General features: G+C 36.5%; 2 protein-coding genes across 10 annotated transcripts in view; one reads left to right on the plus strand and one right to left on the minus strand.

The window, feature by feature from the left end:
• The window catches only part of VPS54 (VPS54 subunit of GARP complex), a 102,244-nt gene extending 96,020 nt beyond the window's left edge, over positions 1-6,224 (plus strand). For 5 of the 6 annotated variants that reach the window (XM_032873788.1, XM_032873793.1, XM_032873791.1 and 2 more), the window contains 2 exons: positions 1,878-1,972; positions 5,585-6,224. In XM_032873788.1, the coding sequence (XP_032729679.1) occupies positions 1,878-1,972; positions 5,585-5,690 (201 nt within the window). In that variant the 3' untranslated portion in view covers positions 5,691-6,224. Of the gene's footprint in view, positions 1-97; positions 124-1,877; positions 1,973-5,584 lie in introns of those variants that run through there. The other variant, XM_032873794.1, reaches the window with a different exon arrangement.
• Positions 6,225-6,999: 775 nt separating this feature from the next.
• The window catches only part of UGP2 (UDP-glucose pyrophosphorylase 2), a 74,183-nt gene continuing 64,464 nt past the window's right edge, over positions 7,000-16,718 (minus strand). For all 4 annotated transcript variants that reach the window (XM_032873797.1, XM_032873796.1, XM_032873798.1 and 1 more), the window contains 5 exons: positions 15,242-15,539; positions 13,948-14,145; positions 13,160-13,402; positions 9,767-9,871; positions 7,000-8,054 (listed from right to left, as the gene is read on the minus strand). In XM_032873797.1, coding sequence (XP_032729688.1) covers positions 7,947-8,054; positions 9,767-9,871; positions 13,160-13,402; positions 13,948-14,145; positions 15,242-15,539 — 952 coding nt within the window. In that variant the 3' untranslated portion in view covers positions 7,000-7,946. The remainder of the gene's footprint in view (positions 8,055-9,766; positions 9,872-13,159; positions 13,403-13,947; positions 14,146-15,241; positions 15,540-16,718) is intronic.

A 16,718-nucleotide genomic window follows, 5' to 3' on the forward strand; every position in this document is an offset into this window, starting at 1 on the left:
TTTTATATATAACATATGCATGCAGAATTGGAATGTTTTTACATACTTTTGGTACAGTTAAGCCTAGTTCTTATTCCAATATGATTATTTTTTTCAGCTGTTACATTGACCTGTGGAACATAGGTAAAAATTTCTTGATTTTAAAGTGCCCCTAGCTCCAACAGGCCAAAGCAATAACTGCTCTGCTCTATGTCAGCAGTTATAAGAAGCAGATTTTTCATTTGGCCATTGAGTATCAGAAATGCTGGATTCTACTTAGATCGTTCATTACATTATCAATTTGAAAATCAGAGTTGGCATTTTTCAACCGTAAAATATGTTGCTGTTATTATAATCCAAATGGGATAGTAGAAGAATTAGTGATGGAATTAATGAGATGATACACAAAGTAACTCAGTCAATATACTTCATTAATATTTGTTACATCAGTGTAAGTGATCAGTAGTAGGCATAACCAGAAAAATAGCAAAATGGGTAGTCTTTGGCACCTCTTACCTATGAAGTATCCACCTTTGTCCCGACTGTCCCCCTACAAGAGTGTGATCACACAGTTCTCTTCACTGTTCACCAACACTCCTACCTCACCCCCCACTTGCTTGGTTCCCCTTTCCTGGTACTTTAAAGATTTCAGTATTTCTTTTTTTTCCAATCTTCTTTATCCACCTTAGTTTGTTCCCTCTATACCAGGTTATCTCATTCAAGCCTAGTTGGAGAATGATAGTGTTAGAATACAAGCCTAGTTGTACGACTGATGAATTTTCCCAGGGATTTTTGGTATTCAGACAAGTTTGTTACTTGAGTTTGCCTCAAATTAGTTAGGTACATGGGAGTGGGATTGGGAGCAAAAGGTAGCTTTCTTAGTATCTCTTGCCTATTCTTTCTCCTACTGCTTTCCTTTCCCATACCACCTCAGACTTCCATCCTACAGTAGCTCTTACTGTTTTTCTTCATGTTTCCCTAGGTTTTCATTAATCATTCCAAACTCATGATGAAATATCATCCAAGTCCTTTGAGGCTCACTAAGAATTGAGAAGGAGCTATAATACATGGAGCACCCACTGGGTCTCTTTTTTCTTCCTCATTACTTCCTAGTCAAGCCATCCTTCTCATTGCAAGTGTAAGATCTCACATCTCTGACATTCTGACCTTGTGGATTTGTCATCTGAGTTCTAATTATGGCCAGGTCAGGGAGCTGGGCATACAGGTAGTCCATGTGTTTTTATCTACATCATCATTTAAAGGGAACTCTTGTCAGAGCTGGGTAAGAATTAGATTTTATGTCAATATTGAATACTAGTAGTTCCACAAAACTTCCATAGATGACTTTATATATATTTTTCCCTATTGAAAATCAGTGTTATTCAAAAAAATTGTTTCCAAAGATTAAATATATATAGCTTTAGGTCAGGTATTTCCCACAGAAGTTTCGAGCCATTACATCAAATATCTGCATACAGGGGCAACAAAATAATTTCTAGTAATTTTACCAGTTTAGAAGGATGAAAGTATCTTTGCCTCTTACCATTGTGACCTTTTTTTCCCTATCAAATTCATATTTAATATATTGCAGAATTCTCTATTTCTTTTTGCCTGTCATGGTTGAGCCCCTCTTATATATCCTAGAGGACTTCTAAGGGGCAGAAAAGCAGTGATAAAACATATCACTAAGGGGAAAACAAACTTTTATCCAAAAATGTAGAAAAATTATACTAAAATAGCAACTAAATACTGCAGAGGAGCTTCTTAAAAGTATATGCCAAAGCAAAGATTTTTAAAAAAATTTTTCTTCAAATAATACTGATTTGATACTGATAACTCAGATGCTTATGTCTTCTATTTCAGTAGAGCTTTAAGAAACCATTTTCTTTCTTTTCCAGATGTTATTTTTAAGAATTAATGCAAGTTATAAACTCCACTTGAAAAAGCAGTTATCTCATTTAAATGTGATAAATGATGGAGGACCTCAAAATGGGTATGTTTTCAAAATATTTTTACTGGGTGCTCCTGTGCTGGATTGCTTGATTGGTTTTTATTCATTATGCTGTCCTTTTCTACTGTATATCCTTTTCCACTATGACGGATCCCCACAATGGTAAAGTCAGCAACTTTTTGCCTTTTTTCTCTGTGGAGTGGATATCTGTATCTGCTGCCTATCTGTCTTTCTACATTAAAGTGTTTTATAAATGGTCCATTACTTAAAATGTCTGTTTTGAGGAACTGTGGGTCAGCACCTCCTTATGTTACCCAGTAGTCTCTCCCTATGCAGACAGGACTCAAAGTCCTACTTTGTAGTTGTGTGACCACTAAAAGGTCCACTTAACTTCTATTCATAAAATGAGAAAGATAAAATTTGTTTTAAAGTCTTCCAAAGGGTCACAAAAAATAAAGTATAAGTGTATATGTCCATTTTATTGTAAGCTGTTGAACGAAATATATGTATTATTGGTGAAATAGTGTAATTATGTAAGAGAAAACAAAATTTAGAATCAGAAAACTTGGGTTAAGTTCCACTGCTTACTAGCTGTGTGACTTTAGGTAAATCGCTTACACTCTCTGCACTTTAATTTTCTTAAATTTGAAAATAGAGATAATGGTAAAAAGTACCATCACAAGATTTTTGTGAGGAGCAACATAGATAAAGATATGGGGAAAAGATTATACAAAATGCAAAAGCACTGATCATGAAGCTACACCTTAATAGGATTTCCTTAGTGGTAGCTGTTCCATGGATTTTTGAGGAATAAGATATTTTATTCCCTGTTAAGTTTCAGGCTTAAACTTCAAACTTATAGGAACAAATGAAAAAAAGTATTTTGGAGTCAGAAATTGGTCCTGTACAATAAAACAAGTACACTGAATTGATTTTGCAAGAAATATTTGGAAGCTTCAGACTGCTGAATCTGTTAGCCATGCTGAATTTTTTGATGCAAAAATCTGATTCTCTCCTTGATTATTACCTTGTTCTTCTCTTTCTTTTTTTAAGAATTGTTATTTTCAAAAATTTCAAAGCCACAGAGAAGTTCAAGGACAGTTTATGAACACCAGATACCTCTCAAACTGTTTTTTAAAAACTAGTATTTTTAAGCCCCACTCCTCTCATACGTAACGTTTTCTTTTAGTCCCATAGCTAAATCTGGGTTGGTTGGTTTTTCTGACCAATAGTTCTGAAGCATCCAGGCTAACTCATTACCAATTATTTTCTTTGTTAATATAGCTATTTGGGGGTTGTACCACCTTAGTGATTTCACTGTCACATACTTTTAAAGACACTAATTCTGTGTAAGTCAGTTCATGCCTCTGAGTGATCCCTTGAAATATGGAATTCTCTGAAAATTAACCTCTAGACTCTAGCCAAAGACATAGCAAACTACCTGCTTAAAAGAAATTTTTGTTCTTGGGATGGCTTTCCCCTGCTCATGCTCTCTCAAATAAAATCTTAAAAAAAAAAAAAACAACAAAAAACCAAAAACCAACATTCCAAATGAAACTGAAGTGTCTCTTGACCCCATCTCCAGTCACATTCTCTTTGCCCCAACCCATAATCAATATTTTTAATAAATGTGGTCTGCATTCTTTGAGTCCTTCACATTATCTCTGTATCTTAAAAAAAAGTAGGTAGCACTGTTTTATAAACTTAATTTACTTATATGGGATATTGTATATACGCTGCTTACTTTTTTCTACTCAGCATTGTAACTGGTTTGATATGTAGGAGTTGTCTATTTTTTTTGACTGCTTTTTATTCTCCCACATGAAACAACCATATTTAATATAGTCATTTCTCCAAATGATAGATTCCTAGGTCATTACTTTTTTCTATTACAGCTATGCCACAGTGAAGATCTATATACATATCTAATAGTGTGACCATTTTGGGGGGGTATATATTATACAAGTTGATCAGAGCATATGTACATTCTCACTCTACTAGGTATTGCGAGAATATTCTCCAGAGTGGTTGTACAGTGCTGCCAACATTTGCTGTTAGATTTTTAAATGATTGCCAGTGGTATCTTGTTTTGATTTGCATTTCCTAATGTTTGGTCATCTTTTCATATATTTATTAGTCATCCAGGTGTTTTTATCTGACTTTTCCTATTCATTTTCTTTGCCCATCTTTCTCTTGGGTATTATTTTTCTTGTGTGGATTTTAGATTTTTGCTTAAGCCCTAATCAAACTAATCCTTTGTTAGTTATATATGTTGTAAATATTTTTTATGTTAAACAATTTTCAACTTCGATAAAACTCTGGAAATATTTTTAAGTGGAAATTTATGCTAATTTTATGCTTAGTTTTTAGTGTGAGGACCTTGCCTTAGAAAGGTTTTGTTCTTTTTTGAGCCATTGCTGTCAGTTTTAGTGTACTTAATTGACCATACTATCTATCACAAGTGTAATTTTGAATCTTTTAAAAATACCTGAATTAGATGTTTTAAATGAAAAATATGGTCCTTATTAAATTCTGCCATGTGATAAGAGGTAAAACATTACGTACATAAGTCCAAGGGCATTTTATAAATTGGACTGTAGTATAAACATTGAGGGCACTTCTAATACCTTTGTCGCATGTACTCTAGCAATCCAGAACTTATGTGTTCATTAAAATACTAAAGCTGGATTTCCTCTTCTCTTTTACAAACTACTAAATCAGGGTCTATTTATTCCTCGATGGGCCAGTCCCTATTTTATATGCATGGAGCTTTAGTATTTATTTATCCGAGTGTTGTTTCCTGGAATGTCCTTTTAAGTATGGACATTAATGTGACAGCTTTGGTACTCAAAAGTGTAAGACTTTGTTTTTTCATCTAGTGTTGCTGGATGTATCATGTTTTGTATCTAGTAATAACATATGCATGAATCTCAGCTTTCATTTAACTCCTTTGGATGTCACTCAAGAAACCTTATCTTTCTTTCACTTGATTTCTTTAGTCATATACATGTACAGTTGATCCTTGAACAATGCAGGGGTTGGGGGCACCCAATCCCCTTGCAGTAGAAAATCCACATGTAATTTTTGACTTTGCAAAAACCTAACTAATAATACCCACTGTTGACTGGAAGCCTTATCATTAACAACAACAGTTGATTAACACATATTTTGTATGTTATATACTGTGTTGTTGTAGTAAAGCTAGGGAAAAGGTTTTGAAAATCATAAAAGTACATTTCATGCTGTACCATGTCAAAAAAAATCTGTAAATAGACCTGTGCAGTTCAAACCCTGATGTTCAAGAGTCAACTGTATACTCTAGTGACAACTTACCAAAGAAACATCTTAATGTATTATTGTTCTATTTGATTTCATATTGTTTTAAGATAAATCTATTTTATTGGGCAGAATTATGAAACCAAGTCCAGTCTGCACTGGTTTATTCCTTTTCAAAATACTCATTGTTGAAAGAGAGCACTCTAACTATCTGATAGCAGAAATCCTGCTAAGAAATATACTGACATTTGGTCCCTAGGAAATCTGAATTTTAAATAATAGTCTTAGCAATTAGAGTAAGACTGACTGTATGAACACTGCTTCTTTAATTACGCAGTAGAAAGTGAGATTAAAAATATTTTTCTCTCCAATATCTAGGTTGGTCACAGCAGATGTAGCTTTTTACACTGGAAATCTTCAAGCCTTAAAAGGTCTTAAAGATTTGGACCTAAATATGTCCGAGATCTGGGAACAGAAGAGGTGATGACATACTGGAAGACTGGGTAGCTCATCTGACCGTGGGATGTGTGTATTTATGAAGAAAATGTGGATGCCTGTGACTCAAGAACTGAACCTCGAACCCAAAGTGAACTGGGATAGGGGAAGGGGAAAAGGAAAGTATCAGTGTTGGGAAACTGGGATTCAGTGGGATCTACAAGGAATGCCATTTTTATGCTTCCTTCAGTGAGGAGTAACTGATCAGGTGTCTATAACATTTTTCATTCTCTCTGGAAACAGACTCAGGTTTCTTTGGACCAAATCCAAAAGAACACATAGCTGTAACACAGCTGTAGTTGACTAGAATGCTCTGTATACTTTATATTAAAAAATGCTTTGCATTTCTTCCAGTGCAATGAAATTCATATGGTGTCCCACCTTATTTAATGATGGTACAATTTAAAATATTAAATCTTAGTCAACCTCTGTAGAAAGTTTTCTCTATGAAAGTAAAGCTGTTTGAAAAATTATTTTTTTACAGATCTTTCTATAAAAAATAAACATCTTTTGATTGCTTGGATTTAGAAATTCAATTTTTGTTTTAGTGACCAATGTCAAGTTTCAGGCCTTGGGTGTCACGTATTTAATCTTTCTACCACTGTATGTCAATTGGGTAAAGCCTTCCAGAGTAGTCTAAATACTTGAAAGTCTGATCACAGTAATAATTAAAGAATAAGATACTGGCATTTATTTATGCAACTACTAATTTAAATACTTTTCAGAAGTGGTATATGAAAGGCTGCAGTTTAATAGCTGTATTTTTATAAAAGTATCTATGAAGGATTGGTTTGTGGGGCTTTTTTTTCCTTTTTATTTCTAGCAAATGGTAAGAATACATTTTCATATATTCTCCCTATTTATGAGTTCTCATTTTAACGTTTAGATAACATAAGAAATATGGCCCCCTTGGGTTCTTGTTTTTAAAAAAAGTTACTTTTGACGTGTATTTGAACAAAGACCAGGAAGAAAACAGAACTTTTAAAATATAGGCTGCTGTGTTGGGTTTCAGAAATACAAGGTGACGAGTAAGTTATTTAAAGATTTTATAATACCTACCTTCAAAACTAGAATCAGTAGCACTCTACAAATGAAAGTGCCTGTGCCTCACCTCATACCAGGATCTTGCCTAACCCTGTCAGAGTGCCTAACCTTGTGGTGATTATGTACAATGAAATAGTCTTACTTTGTGCTCTTCCATTTCCTAAAAGGAAAGCCTGTTTTCTTTATCATTACTAAGGTATGTCATTGGTTCTTAAACTGTCTAAAATAAAGCTGTAAAAAATTACCAGACTTTATAAGGCAACTTTTTTTTTAATAGTATACAGGAAACTTTAAATTACAAGCAGCCTACTCAAAAACAAGTATGGAAAAATTAGAAAATGTAATTAATCTTTAGAGAAAAGCCACAAATTAAACTTTATCAGCAGGGCTGATTTGAAAGGTTATTCGTGAATATTTTCAGTCACACCAAGAATGCTTTGGGGAAAGGGAACTTTTTATAAAGTTATACCTCCACCCCATCATACTAGAGAACAAGGATGTAAAAGAAATACCCTACCTCTACCCACCCCCAAACTCTTGAGCTGGGAAAAGAAACATCACTTTATTTGTTTTAATAAATGGAGAGTCTGTGGAGAGCATGGCAGGCATCCCAGGCTTAGGACTAGATGAGAAGTACTAAATACCTTCAGGTTTAATTCCCATGGAAAGAATGATGTGGTTAAGTTTCTTAGAAAAGCAAAAACTAGATGTGTTAGGTAACTGGCCAGTGAGTACTTAAATATTTCAAGAGCAAATCTTCCAACTGGTCCAGTAACTGTTTTGCAAGAGTAAACCATTTTTCATCAACTATTTCATAAAGTTAGCAGTGAAAGTGTACATGTGCACATGGATTGCCTCACAGCTTTATTTTTGAAATCACAAGCAATTCAAAGTGACCATCACTGAGGCCTCAGTTAAAAGATGTTCCATTAGAGCTGCCCCAGTTTTAAGATTAAATAGTATTGCACTTTAAGATGAACTAACTTTCAGGGTCCTCTTCAAAGAAGAAAAATATTGCTTCCATCTGTGCTCTTCTTTGACTAAAAGCATATTGCAAAAAAAAACTCTACTTTAAAAATTAATACCGCAGGGTACAGTAACATAGTAAAGTACCTGCTGATTTTAGAATCCTAGAGAACATTTCATTATAAGAAACTGTTTAGCCCATAATTAGTATGAAGTGTACACAGTATTTTTCATTTCAGTGGTCCAAGATACGAAGGTTCCCTGATACAATCTTGTTCTCTAATACTGCTCCAGGTGGGATGTCGATTCGGTCACCGTGATTTGCAATGATGATAACTGTTCCCTATGTGACAGGGAAGACAAAACAGAAGAGAATATATTTAATACTGCAGCTGAAATGCAACTGATTTTCTTACAATTACCAAATTTATGTAGAACTCCATTTACAATGTAGCAGTTGTACATATAGCAATATTAAACATGAAAAATAATAGGTTAAGGAAAATTATATGTGTCCCTCTAGGAATCCTGGCAGTAGTTCTAGAGACCTTGCCTCTGTATCAGAGGTGGTACTAGAAATGAGAAGTTGGCCCTTTGAAAGAACTACCTACAAGGTCACCAGCATTATCTACCTTCATAAAGATACTGAGGTGCTTGGTTTATATTTACATACAGGTTTGGGTTTTTGTTTTTTAAAAATAGTTTACTAATACATTTTTCATGTCTTAAGTGAGACTGTACAGATGAGACAGTATTAGCAGTAAAGTTTCATGTACGTGTGTATATACACACATACTATCAGCAATAAAGTTATATACACACACACACACACACACATATATATATATATATATATATATATATATATATATACAGGTCTGTACGGTTGACCCTGGAACTCATGTTTGAATGGTCTGGGTCCCACTTACATGCACTTTTTTCAATAAATACAGAACAGTACTGTAAATGATTTTCTTAAAATTTTCTTATCTCTAGCTTCCTCTATTGTAAGAATACAGTATATAATATATATGACCTACAAAATATGTTAATCAACTGTTATTAGTAAGACTTTCAGTCAACAATAGGCTGTTATTAGTTACATTTCTGGGGAGTCAAAAGTTATACATGGGTTTTGACTATAGTGGTCACTCCTCCCAGCCCCCATGTTGTTCTAGGGTCAACTGTATATAAATATATATACACACACACACACACACACACACACACATTTTTTTGTTTTCTCAAGATCTTTATTTAAGGAGCTTTACTAAAGGAAGAATAGGAAAAAGCTGTTGTATCTTTGGTTTTGAGCTTTAATACTTATACCCATAGTCCTTCCTATTTCTTAGGCTAGAATGATACTCATCTGAGTACCCAAGTACTGTAGTATGTGAATAAATCTCTATACTGAAGACAACCGATTACTTTAAAAGAATAGATTATATTTAGGGGCGCCTGGGTGGCTCAAAGGACTAAGCCGCTGCCTTCGGCTCAGGTCATGATCTCAGGGCCCTGGGATCGAGCCCCACATTGGGCTCTCTGTGTAGTGGGGAGCCTGCTTCCCCCTCTCTCTCTGCCTGACTCTCTGCCTACTTGTGATCTCTCTCTCTGTCAAATAAATAAAATCTTTAAAAAATATATATATAATTAGTATAAGTGAAGTTATCATTTTTTCTACTTTCATTCAGATTCAAATAGTCGTCTTGGGTGAGCTAATGCTACTTTAATAGTGATTCTCTTTTACAGACTGTCATTTCAATAAAATAGTACCAGTTAAATTACTTGTGTTTGTGGAATATAGCATTCAAATGGAAAGCAAAGTTCCTATATACAACAATTATTATTGTATTTTAACTATGTTGTATATCTGTGGAAGATAGTATTAATGCTAAATATTGTGGTAAGCTATTTCATTTTAAAATGTATTTATGTCTTATAAACATCTGGTATAGATTAAGAAGTATTCTTTAAAATAAAGGTAAATTTAGGACTAGAAAATGAAACCTGTTTTGTAAAGCTGTAAAAACTATAATTTTCATCAGAACAACACACCTTTAGTGAAACGTTCTTGCCAAATGTCACATCTCCTGAAACTGTGAGGTGATCCAATTCAAGCATATCTGGTATACTTTCAAATCTCCTTAGATAATCCTGTACCTGAAAGAAACACATTGTTTCAAGAATGGGTTAACAAAAACAACAAGAAGAAACAGGGATTAACAAATAGTTTAACTGAACTGTGAAAACATTCTGTTTATGGCCAACCTCAGACCCTAGATGGGAAGAACCCATTTATTAAGCATTTGCTAGATGCTAGATGCTGTGCAGGAGAGACCAGGAAATATGAACACTGTCCCTATAGTCAAGCAATTTATACTACCACTAATCAGAACAGGCATTAATAAATAAAAAGATAAGCAACATGCTAAAAGCCCAATGAGTAGTTCAGATTATCTGGAGTTTAGTTGGAAAGAGATCATCACTGAAGCAAGCCAGACTGGAGCTGGGGTTTATGGGAATATTTCAAAAGTGGAATATTTCATGCACAGCAACAGCTCAGATTATCAGTACAAATGATGATTATGTTATTTCCTTTTATAGGGACTAGACATTATCTTATAGGGCCTTGTTTACTATTTTGCTAAGAAAATTAGAAGCAGTCTGAAAAGTTCCACTGACTTCTACCACAACCCACTTGCCTCCGAGCCCATTACTCTTCCTGCCTAGTACTGGGGTTGGACTCTTTACTCCAACTTAAGGCCAGTCCTCCTTCTGGCCTATTCAAGGATATTGTCCAGTGATTCTCCTTCTTTAGTGTTTTCTCTCTGATTACATCAATTCTAGTCAATGTGTAAACATCCCATAAATTCTCCCATCTTTAAAAACCAAACAAAACAAACTCTCAAATTTACATCCCTTTCTATATCCATGGCTGCAATTGTTTTGTTTTGTTTTTAGGGCAAAATTCTGAATTAGTTATCTACATATCTCTAATTTCTCCTATTCTCTTAAATCCCTTCCAGTCAGGCTCCAGAACATTTTTTAAAAATTTTTTATTTATTTACTTAGTTATTTGACAGACAGAGATCACAAGTAGGCAGAGAGGCAGGCAGAGAGAGAAGAAGGGGAAGCAGGCTCCCTGCTGAGCAGAGAGCCCCATTCAGGGGCTCGATCCCAGGACCCTGGGATCATGACCCGAGCCGAAGGCAGAGGCTTTAACACACTGAGCCACCCAGGTGCCCCTCAGGCTCCAGAACTTCTATATTGATAATCCTACTGATGAATTCTCATTGATCCTGAACCATTCATCTTACTTCAATCAACAGCAGCACTTGACATAGATGATCACTCCCTCTTTCTTGAGACATTTTCTTAATTTGGCTTTTAGGACTTACACATTGATGGTTTTCTACCACCAATTCCTCATCTGTAACTCCTTAGTGACTTTTGCTGCTTCCTCTACCTCATCCCCATCCTCTAAGCCTTGGACTATCTTGGGGGACAGTCCTTTTACCTCCTAAGTGATACCTATCTCATGGCTTTAAATACCAGTATGAACAGAGGACTCTCAACTTTACCTGTCTCCTCTGATCTAGAAACAGTCTAATAAATTTGAAGGTCTAATAAGTACAGTATCTCCAAAATTGAAATCCCCATCCTGTTCCCCTAAACCTACTTCCCCCATTCTCCATAAATGGCAGGAAATTCCACACTTCTTATTGCACAGCCTAAAAACCATGCAATCATCCTTAACCTTTTTTCTTTTGCACTCCCATCTCATCCAAGAGCAAATCCTATAGGTACAACTTTCAAAATATCTCAGAATGTCAACATATTTTCATTATTTTCACTGCCATCACCCTGGTCAAAGCCACCATTTCCTCTTGCCAGGATTCCTACAACAGCCGATTCCCTAATCTCTCTGAATCTACCCTAATTCAGCAGATTGGTCATTTCACCCCTTAGCTTGCAACTTCTTTGATGGTTTCTCCATCTGCCAGGAAAAGAAAAAGCCACCCACATTTCCAATATTCAGTTACAAAGTTCTACATATTAGGACTGTTTCCTGTCTGACCCAACTACTATCCCCATCTCTCACTTACTTACTCTGCCCCAGCCATATTGTGCTTTGTAAAGTCCCTAAAACATTTTCTTCCTCAGAGCAACTAGCCATGCCCACTTAGACCCCGGTTCTGAATTTGGGCAGCTAACGTTCTTATCTCCTGCAGAGTATTGAAGAGGCTACGAAGAGTGAGGGGGAAATGGAGGGAAGGGTGAGGCTAAGTGGAAAAATGGCTGGGGACCCTGGGTGGCTTGGCTGGTTAAGCATCTGCTTTCGGCTCAGGTCATGATCCTGGGAATGAGCCATGTCAGGCTCTCTACTCAGCAGGGAGTCTGCTTCTCCCTCTCCCTCTGCCTACTTGTGCTCTCTTTCTGTCAAATAATCTGTTTCTAAAGAAAAAAAAAAAGACAAGAAAGGGAAGAAAGAAAAATGGCTGGCAGTACCCTCTCATGATGTGGGAAGATGGTGGGTCTTTGTACCACTGGGATTTTCCCAGCTCAACCAGGCTGGTAAGAGGCACCCAAAACAGGGAGAGTCCTTAAAGTGCCTGATGTTATCCTGGAAATTGCAACACAGCCACAGGACCCAGAGTCATTCCCCATCAATATAAGAGGCAGTACATACCTCCCCACCAAGTGGCACGAACCCACAACCAGGATTAGAATAGACTTGGGCCTAGCAGGACTCCAGGCCAGCCACAAAGGCTTACTCTGTCACACTTCATTAGCCTCAGGATATCTGATGTGATGAAATGTTTTGAATTCCGCTTATCATGGTAGGGTGGGGTTTTCCTATCCTTGCCAAGAATGCTTTTCACCCCAGATACCCGCATGGTGCACTCAATTTCTCAGTGAGACCATCTCTGGCCATGCAGTGTAAAATTACACCAACACTACCCCCCCCACACACATTCCCTATTCCTGCTTGGTTTTTCTCCAAAGCATTTTCTACCACTTGACATACATTTGCTTATTATCATTTTCACCCTGCTAGAATACTCATAAAGGCAAGGATTTTAGTCCATTTTATTTACTGCTAACTCTGCAGCACCTGGAACACTGCCCAGCACATGGTAGGGGCTCAATATTTGTTAAAACGGAGTTAACATTCTCCCACTGATGAAAGCAGTGAATAGTTTTACAGGAGACATAAAGTAAAATGTCCCAAAGTTAAATGTTCTTTTCCACTCTTTACCAATCAGATTTCGAAAGTAAGTTACATCTTTATCTTTTATGGTTGATTCCCTTTAAAAGACCTCAGAGGAATTTAATAGGTCAGCAGCTGAGACTAATTAGACCCCAATTCACATCATTCCAACCTTTTTTATACTTACATATTTAAGAACTACAAATTCACATATATATCTATCTATAATTACATACCTTTGTAAAAGAGCTGCCTAATTTAACCAAGGGTACTGTAGGAAATTCCCGCTTTTCACTCATTGTCAAAGATCCTGCATTAAGGCTATAGAGGTTTGACATCACGAGCAAGAGATCTGATGTGGTTTTGACAGGTAGAAAGCGGCTCCTAGGAACATTAATACCTAGAGAGTTCTCAAAACTTTTTATGGCTGCCCCTACTGCAGTTTCTAACTGAATGACATTCAGGCCTCCATCCAAAGTCTGTAAGAAAGAAAAGGGGGCAGGGGGAGAGGAGAAATAGGTTTTAGCAACTTAGTTCCATGTGGGCTGGTTAATATTTGGGGAGTGGTCTCACAGATCCACTGAAGGAGACAGAAGTTTGAGAAGTGACATTTAGCAAGTACCTAAATGTCAGGTACTGGTACTTAGATGTACATGGTTTTTATTTCAGCATCGTAACGTCTCTGTTTAGTCATGTTCCCATTTTACAATAAAGAACCGATGGTTCACAGAAAATTCATGCAAGATGCCTGTGGCCAACACCTTTAAGTGTCAGAGCAACAAGCCCAAGGTAGGTTTTCTACTTTTGGGGCCCGTGCTCTTGCCACTAACTACCACAGCCTTGCGTCAAGAAAGAGCACCAAGGCTTGGTCCTGAAAGACAGGACCAGGAACTGGAGTGACTTACTAGGCAAAAAAGAAGGACCTGTGAATAGATGGGCCAGAGAGAGGGGGCAGTGGATCTATGTGTAGCCTACCTACTGTGATCTTAGGAATAAGGAGGCTAGGGCTGCACCTCCAGCTTACCTTTGGATTCACAATGATCTCCATATCAATAGCATTTTGCTCCTGCAGTCTTTTAACTGCTGCAAGAGAGATCCACAAGTTGTTTGTGTTAAATATTTTGAATTTTGACACAGACTTGAACTCGTCAACATGTGCTTTTGGCACTTGAGCGATTTCCACCAGTCTCAATTTGCCTTCATACTGGGTAAGTGTGCCACCCTAGAAAGGCAGAGAAGAGTGTGTAAGTACTCCACATCTCTCCCAGTCACAACCATACCACACTATTTCTAGTCTGTGAAAGTGTCAGAGAAAAGACACTGATGATAAAATCCCCCAGAAATAAAAAGTTTTGGCACTGATTCAATCTGTGATACACAGCAACATACTTTTAATGGTAGAGCCAAAGAAAATATTCAGGTTGTCATTTTATACTGTAAACCCACCCTCTTGTCCATAGTAAAAGCCCTGGGAGTACAGCAGAGTCTTCCTCGCTTTTCGAAGGTCTACAGGAACAGCCATTCCTCTCATTCCCAAACCACCATCCATCACTAAAAAACTAGTTCTACTCCCTCAGACTCTGCTCTGATTGACTCTGGGATAAGAAGAGAAAAAGGAAGACAGAGGCACAAATGGGTTAGAAGTGACCCCCTGAGTAGCCTCAGCTTAGAGATGTCTTTACAGTCATGAGGCCAGAGCAGTGTGTGGAGAGGGTGAAATTTATGCACGTGTCAGGGGGCATCGCAAGACACATAGAACCCAACAAAGAGACTAACCATTTTAGTATTGACACACTGCCCATTTCTCTCACTCCCTGTGGCTAAGTAGTAAAACCTTGTGTACCATTTCATGACCACTAAATATGCAAAGTTAAACATTTTTTTTTTTGGCAACTACAGAGATATTACAGTGATGAAAAAAAATACATATAAAAATGCACAGGTAGAAACAGAAATAGTAAATTTTCACTAAAAGGAAAAATGAAATAAATACTTTTAAGCACCAAACTAGAAGAATATCAAAGGTTTGAACAAAATATTTGAAAGTGTTTTGACTTACCCTATAAATATATGTGAAACTGTTTTCAGTTACAATAGTCCATATAGATTATTCAACAATACTGTTAAATCTCAATTTATTTCAGGGGGAACTTAAGGTACTTTACAGAATACTATCTCACTCTGTCTTAACAATAGATGAATGTGTTGTTTTGTTTACCACGGAAACTTACCAATTAAAAAAAAAAAAAGGATCTGAACTACATAACCTATGCAATGTGAAGATGTGAATCCCCAAACTGCTTCCTCTCAGTATTTACCTTTACATCTGCACGTGTTTTATTTGTGACTTCCATGACAAATTCACAGGGTTTTCCATTGGGTGGGTTCATTAGATGATTAAGAATATAAAGATCCACGGTGGCACCCAGATTATCTATGTTAGACACAAAAATATACTCTTTGCCTTCTCCTATAAGGGTGTCGAGCAAACCAGAGTTGTAGAAACTGGCGTAAATATCACCATGACCTGGAGGGTACCATGCTTCTGTATTTTCCCCTGAGTATGAGACATCCTTTGCTACAGGCAGTAGAGATTCTTTATTAATCCTTGGGTACCTTTAAAAAAAAAAAAAAGCACACACACACACACACAAAAAAACCAAGGTCTTTTTCAGTATCAAGACCTTCAAGTAAAACAGTACGTTTAAAGTTAAATAAAACTTCCCTCCTTTTCAGGCTATCAATAATAATTTAATCAGAGGTAAATCCATTTAAGATAATCTCTTATCTGTGTTGTCCAATAATCAGTTTCCTAGGTCATAATATTTGCTGCAAAAAAAATTTCCAGCATCATAAAGATGGGAGGACACCTAATACTTCTAGAGTCTTAATAGATTTTATGATACTATAAGAGGAAATACACATTAAATAAATTTCTCAAACTTCTTTGGTTATGGAATTATTCTTTTCCCTCCAACTCTGGAAAAATCTGCTCATTCTTACAAACATATATTCAGGGGTGGTGCTCTTTCTTTCCCAAAAGGTCAACAGCAGATTAGTGCTCTGGGACATTTGCTCCCCACCGCTAGTGAGAACAGGTGTGGGGACTGGCAGTGGGAGCAGGGGTAACAGAGGAGCCAGCACTAAGAGACCGAGCACCAACCAGAAGATGGATGCAGAGCACCTGCAACACGCTAAGTGTCCATGAAAAAACAGATTAAAACAACAAATGGTAAAACTTTCAGAATTACCTGTTCTGCACAAGCCCATATAGACTCATATTCATCCCTAGATGGAAAACTTTTATCCAAAGTCATCATCTGAGTCCCTTTCTACAGGCATATCTTGGAGATACTGCAGGTTCTGTTCCAGACCACAGCAATAAAGCAAATGTTGCAGTAAAGTGATTGAAGTAAATGTTTCGGTTTCCCAGTGCATATAAAAGTTATGTTTACACTATACTATAGTCTATTAAGTATGCAGTAGCATTGTGTCTAAAAAAATATACATACTCTAATTTAAAAAAATATTTCATTGCTCAAAAATGCTAACCATCATCTGGCTTTTTAGCAATTCGTAATCACTGATCACAGATCATCATAACAAATACAATAATAAAGAACACATTTGAAATACTGTGAGAATACCAAAATGCGTGACACAGACACAAAGTTAGCAAATGCTGTTGGAAAAGTGGCACCAATATCAACAGACTTATTTACTTAATGCAGGGGTCTAACAATCTTCAACTTGCGGGGAAAAAAAAGGCAGTATCTACAAAGCACAGTTGAAGTG

This window comes from Lontra canadensis, unplaced genomic scaffold, assembly GCF_010015895.1.
Source record: "Lontra canadensis isolate GAN:19392208 unplaced genomic scaffold, GSC_riverotter_1.0 scaffold50, whole genome shotgun sequence".
NCBI classification, from domain to species: domain Eukaryota; kingdom Metazoa; phylum Chordata; class Mammalia; order Carnivora; family Mustelidae; genus Lontra; species Lontra canadensis.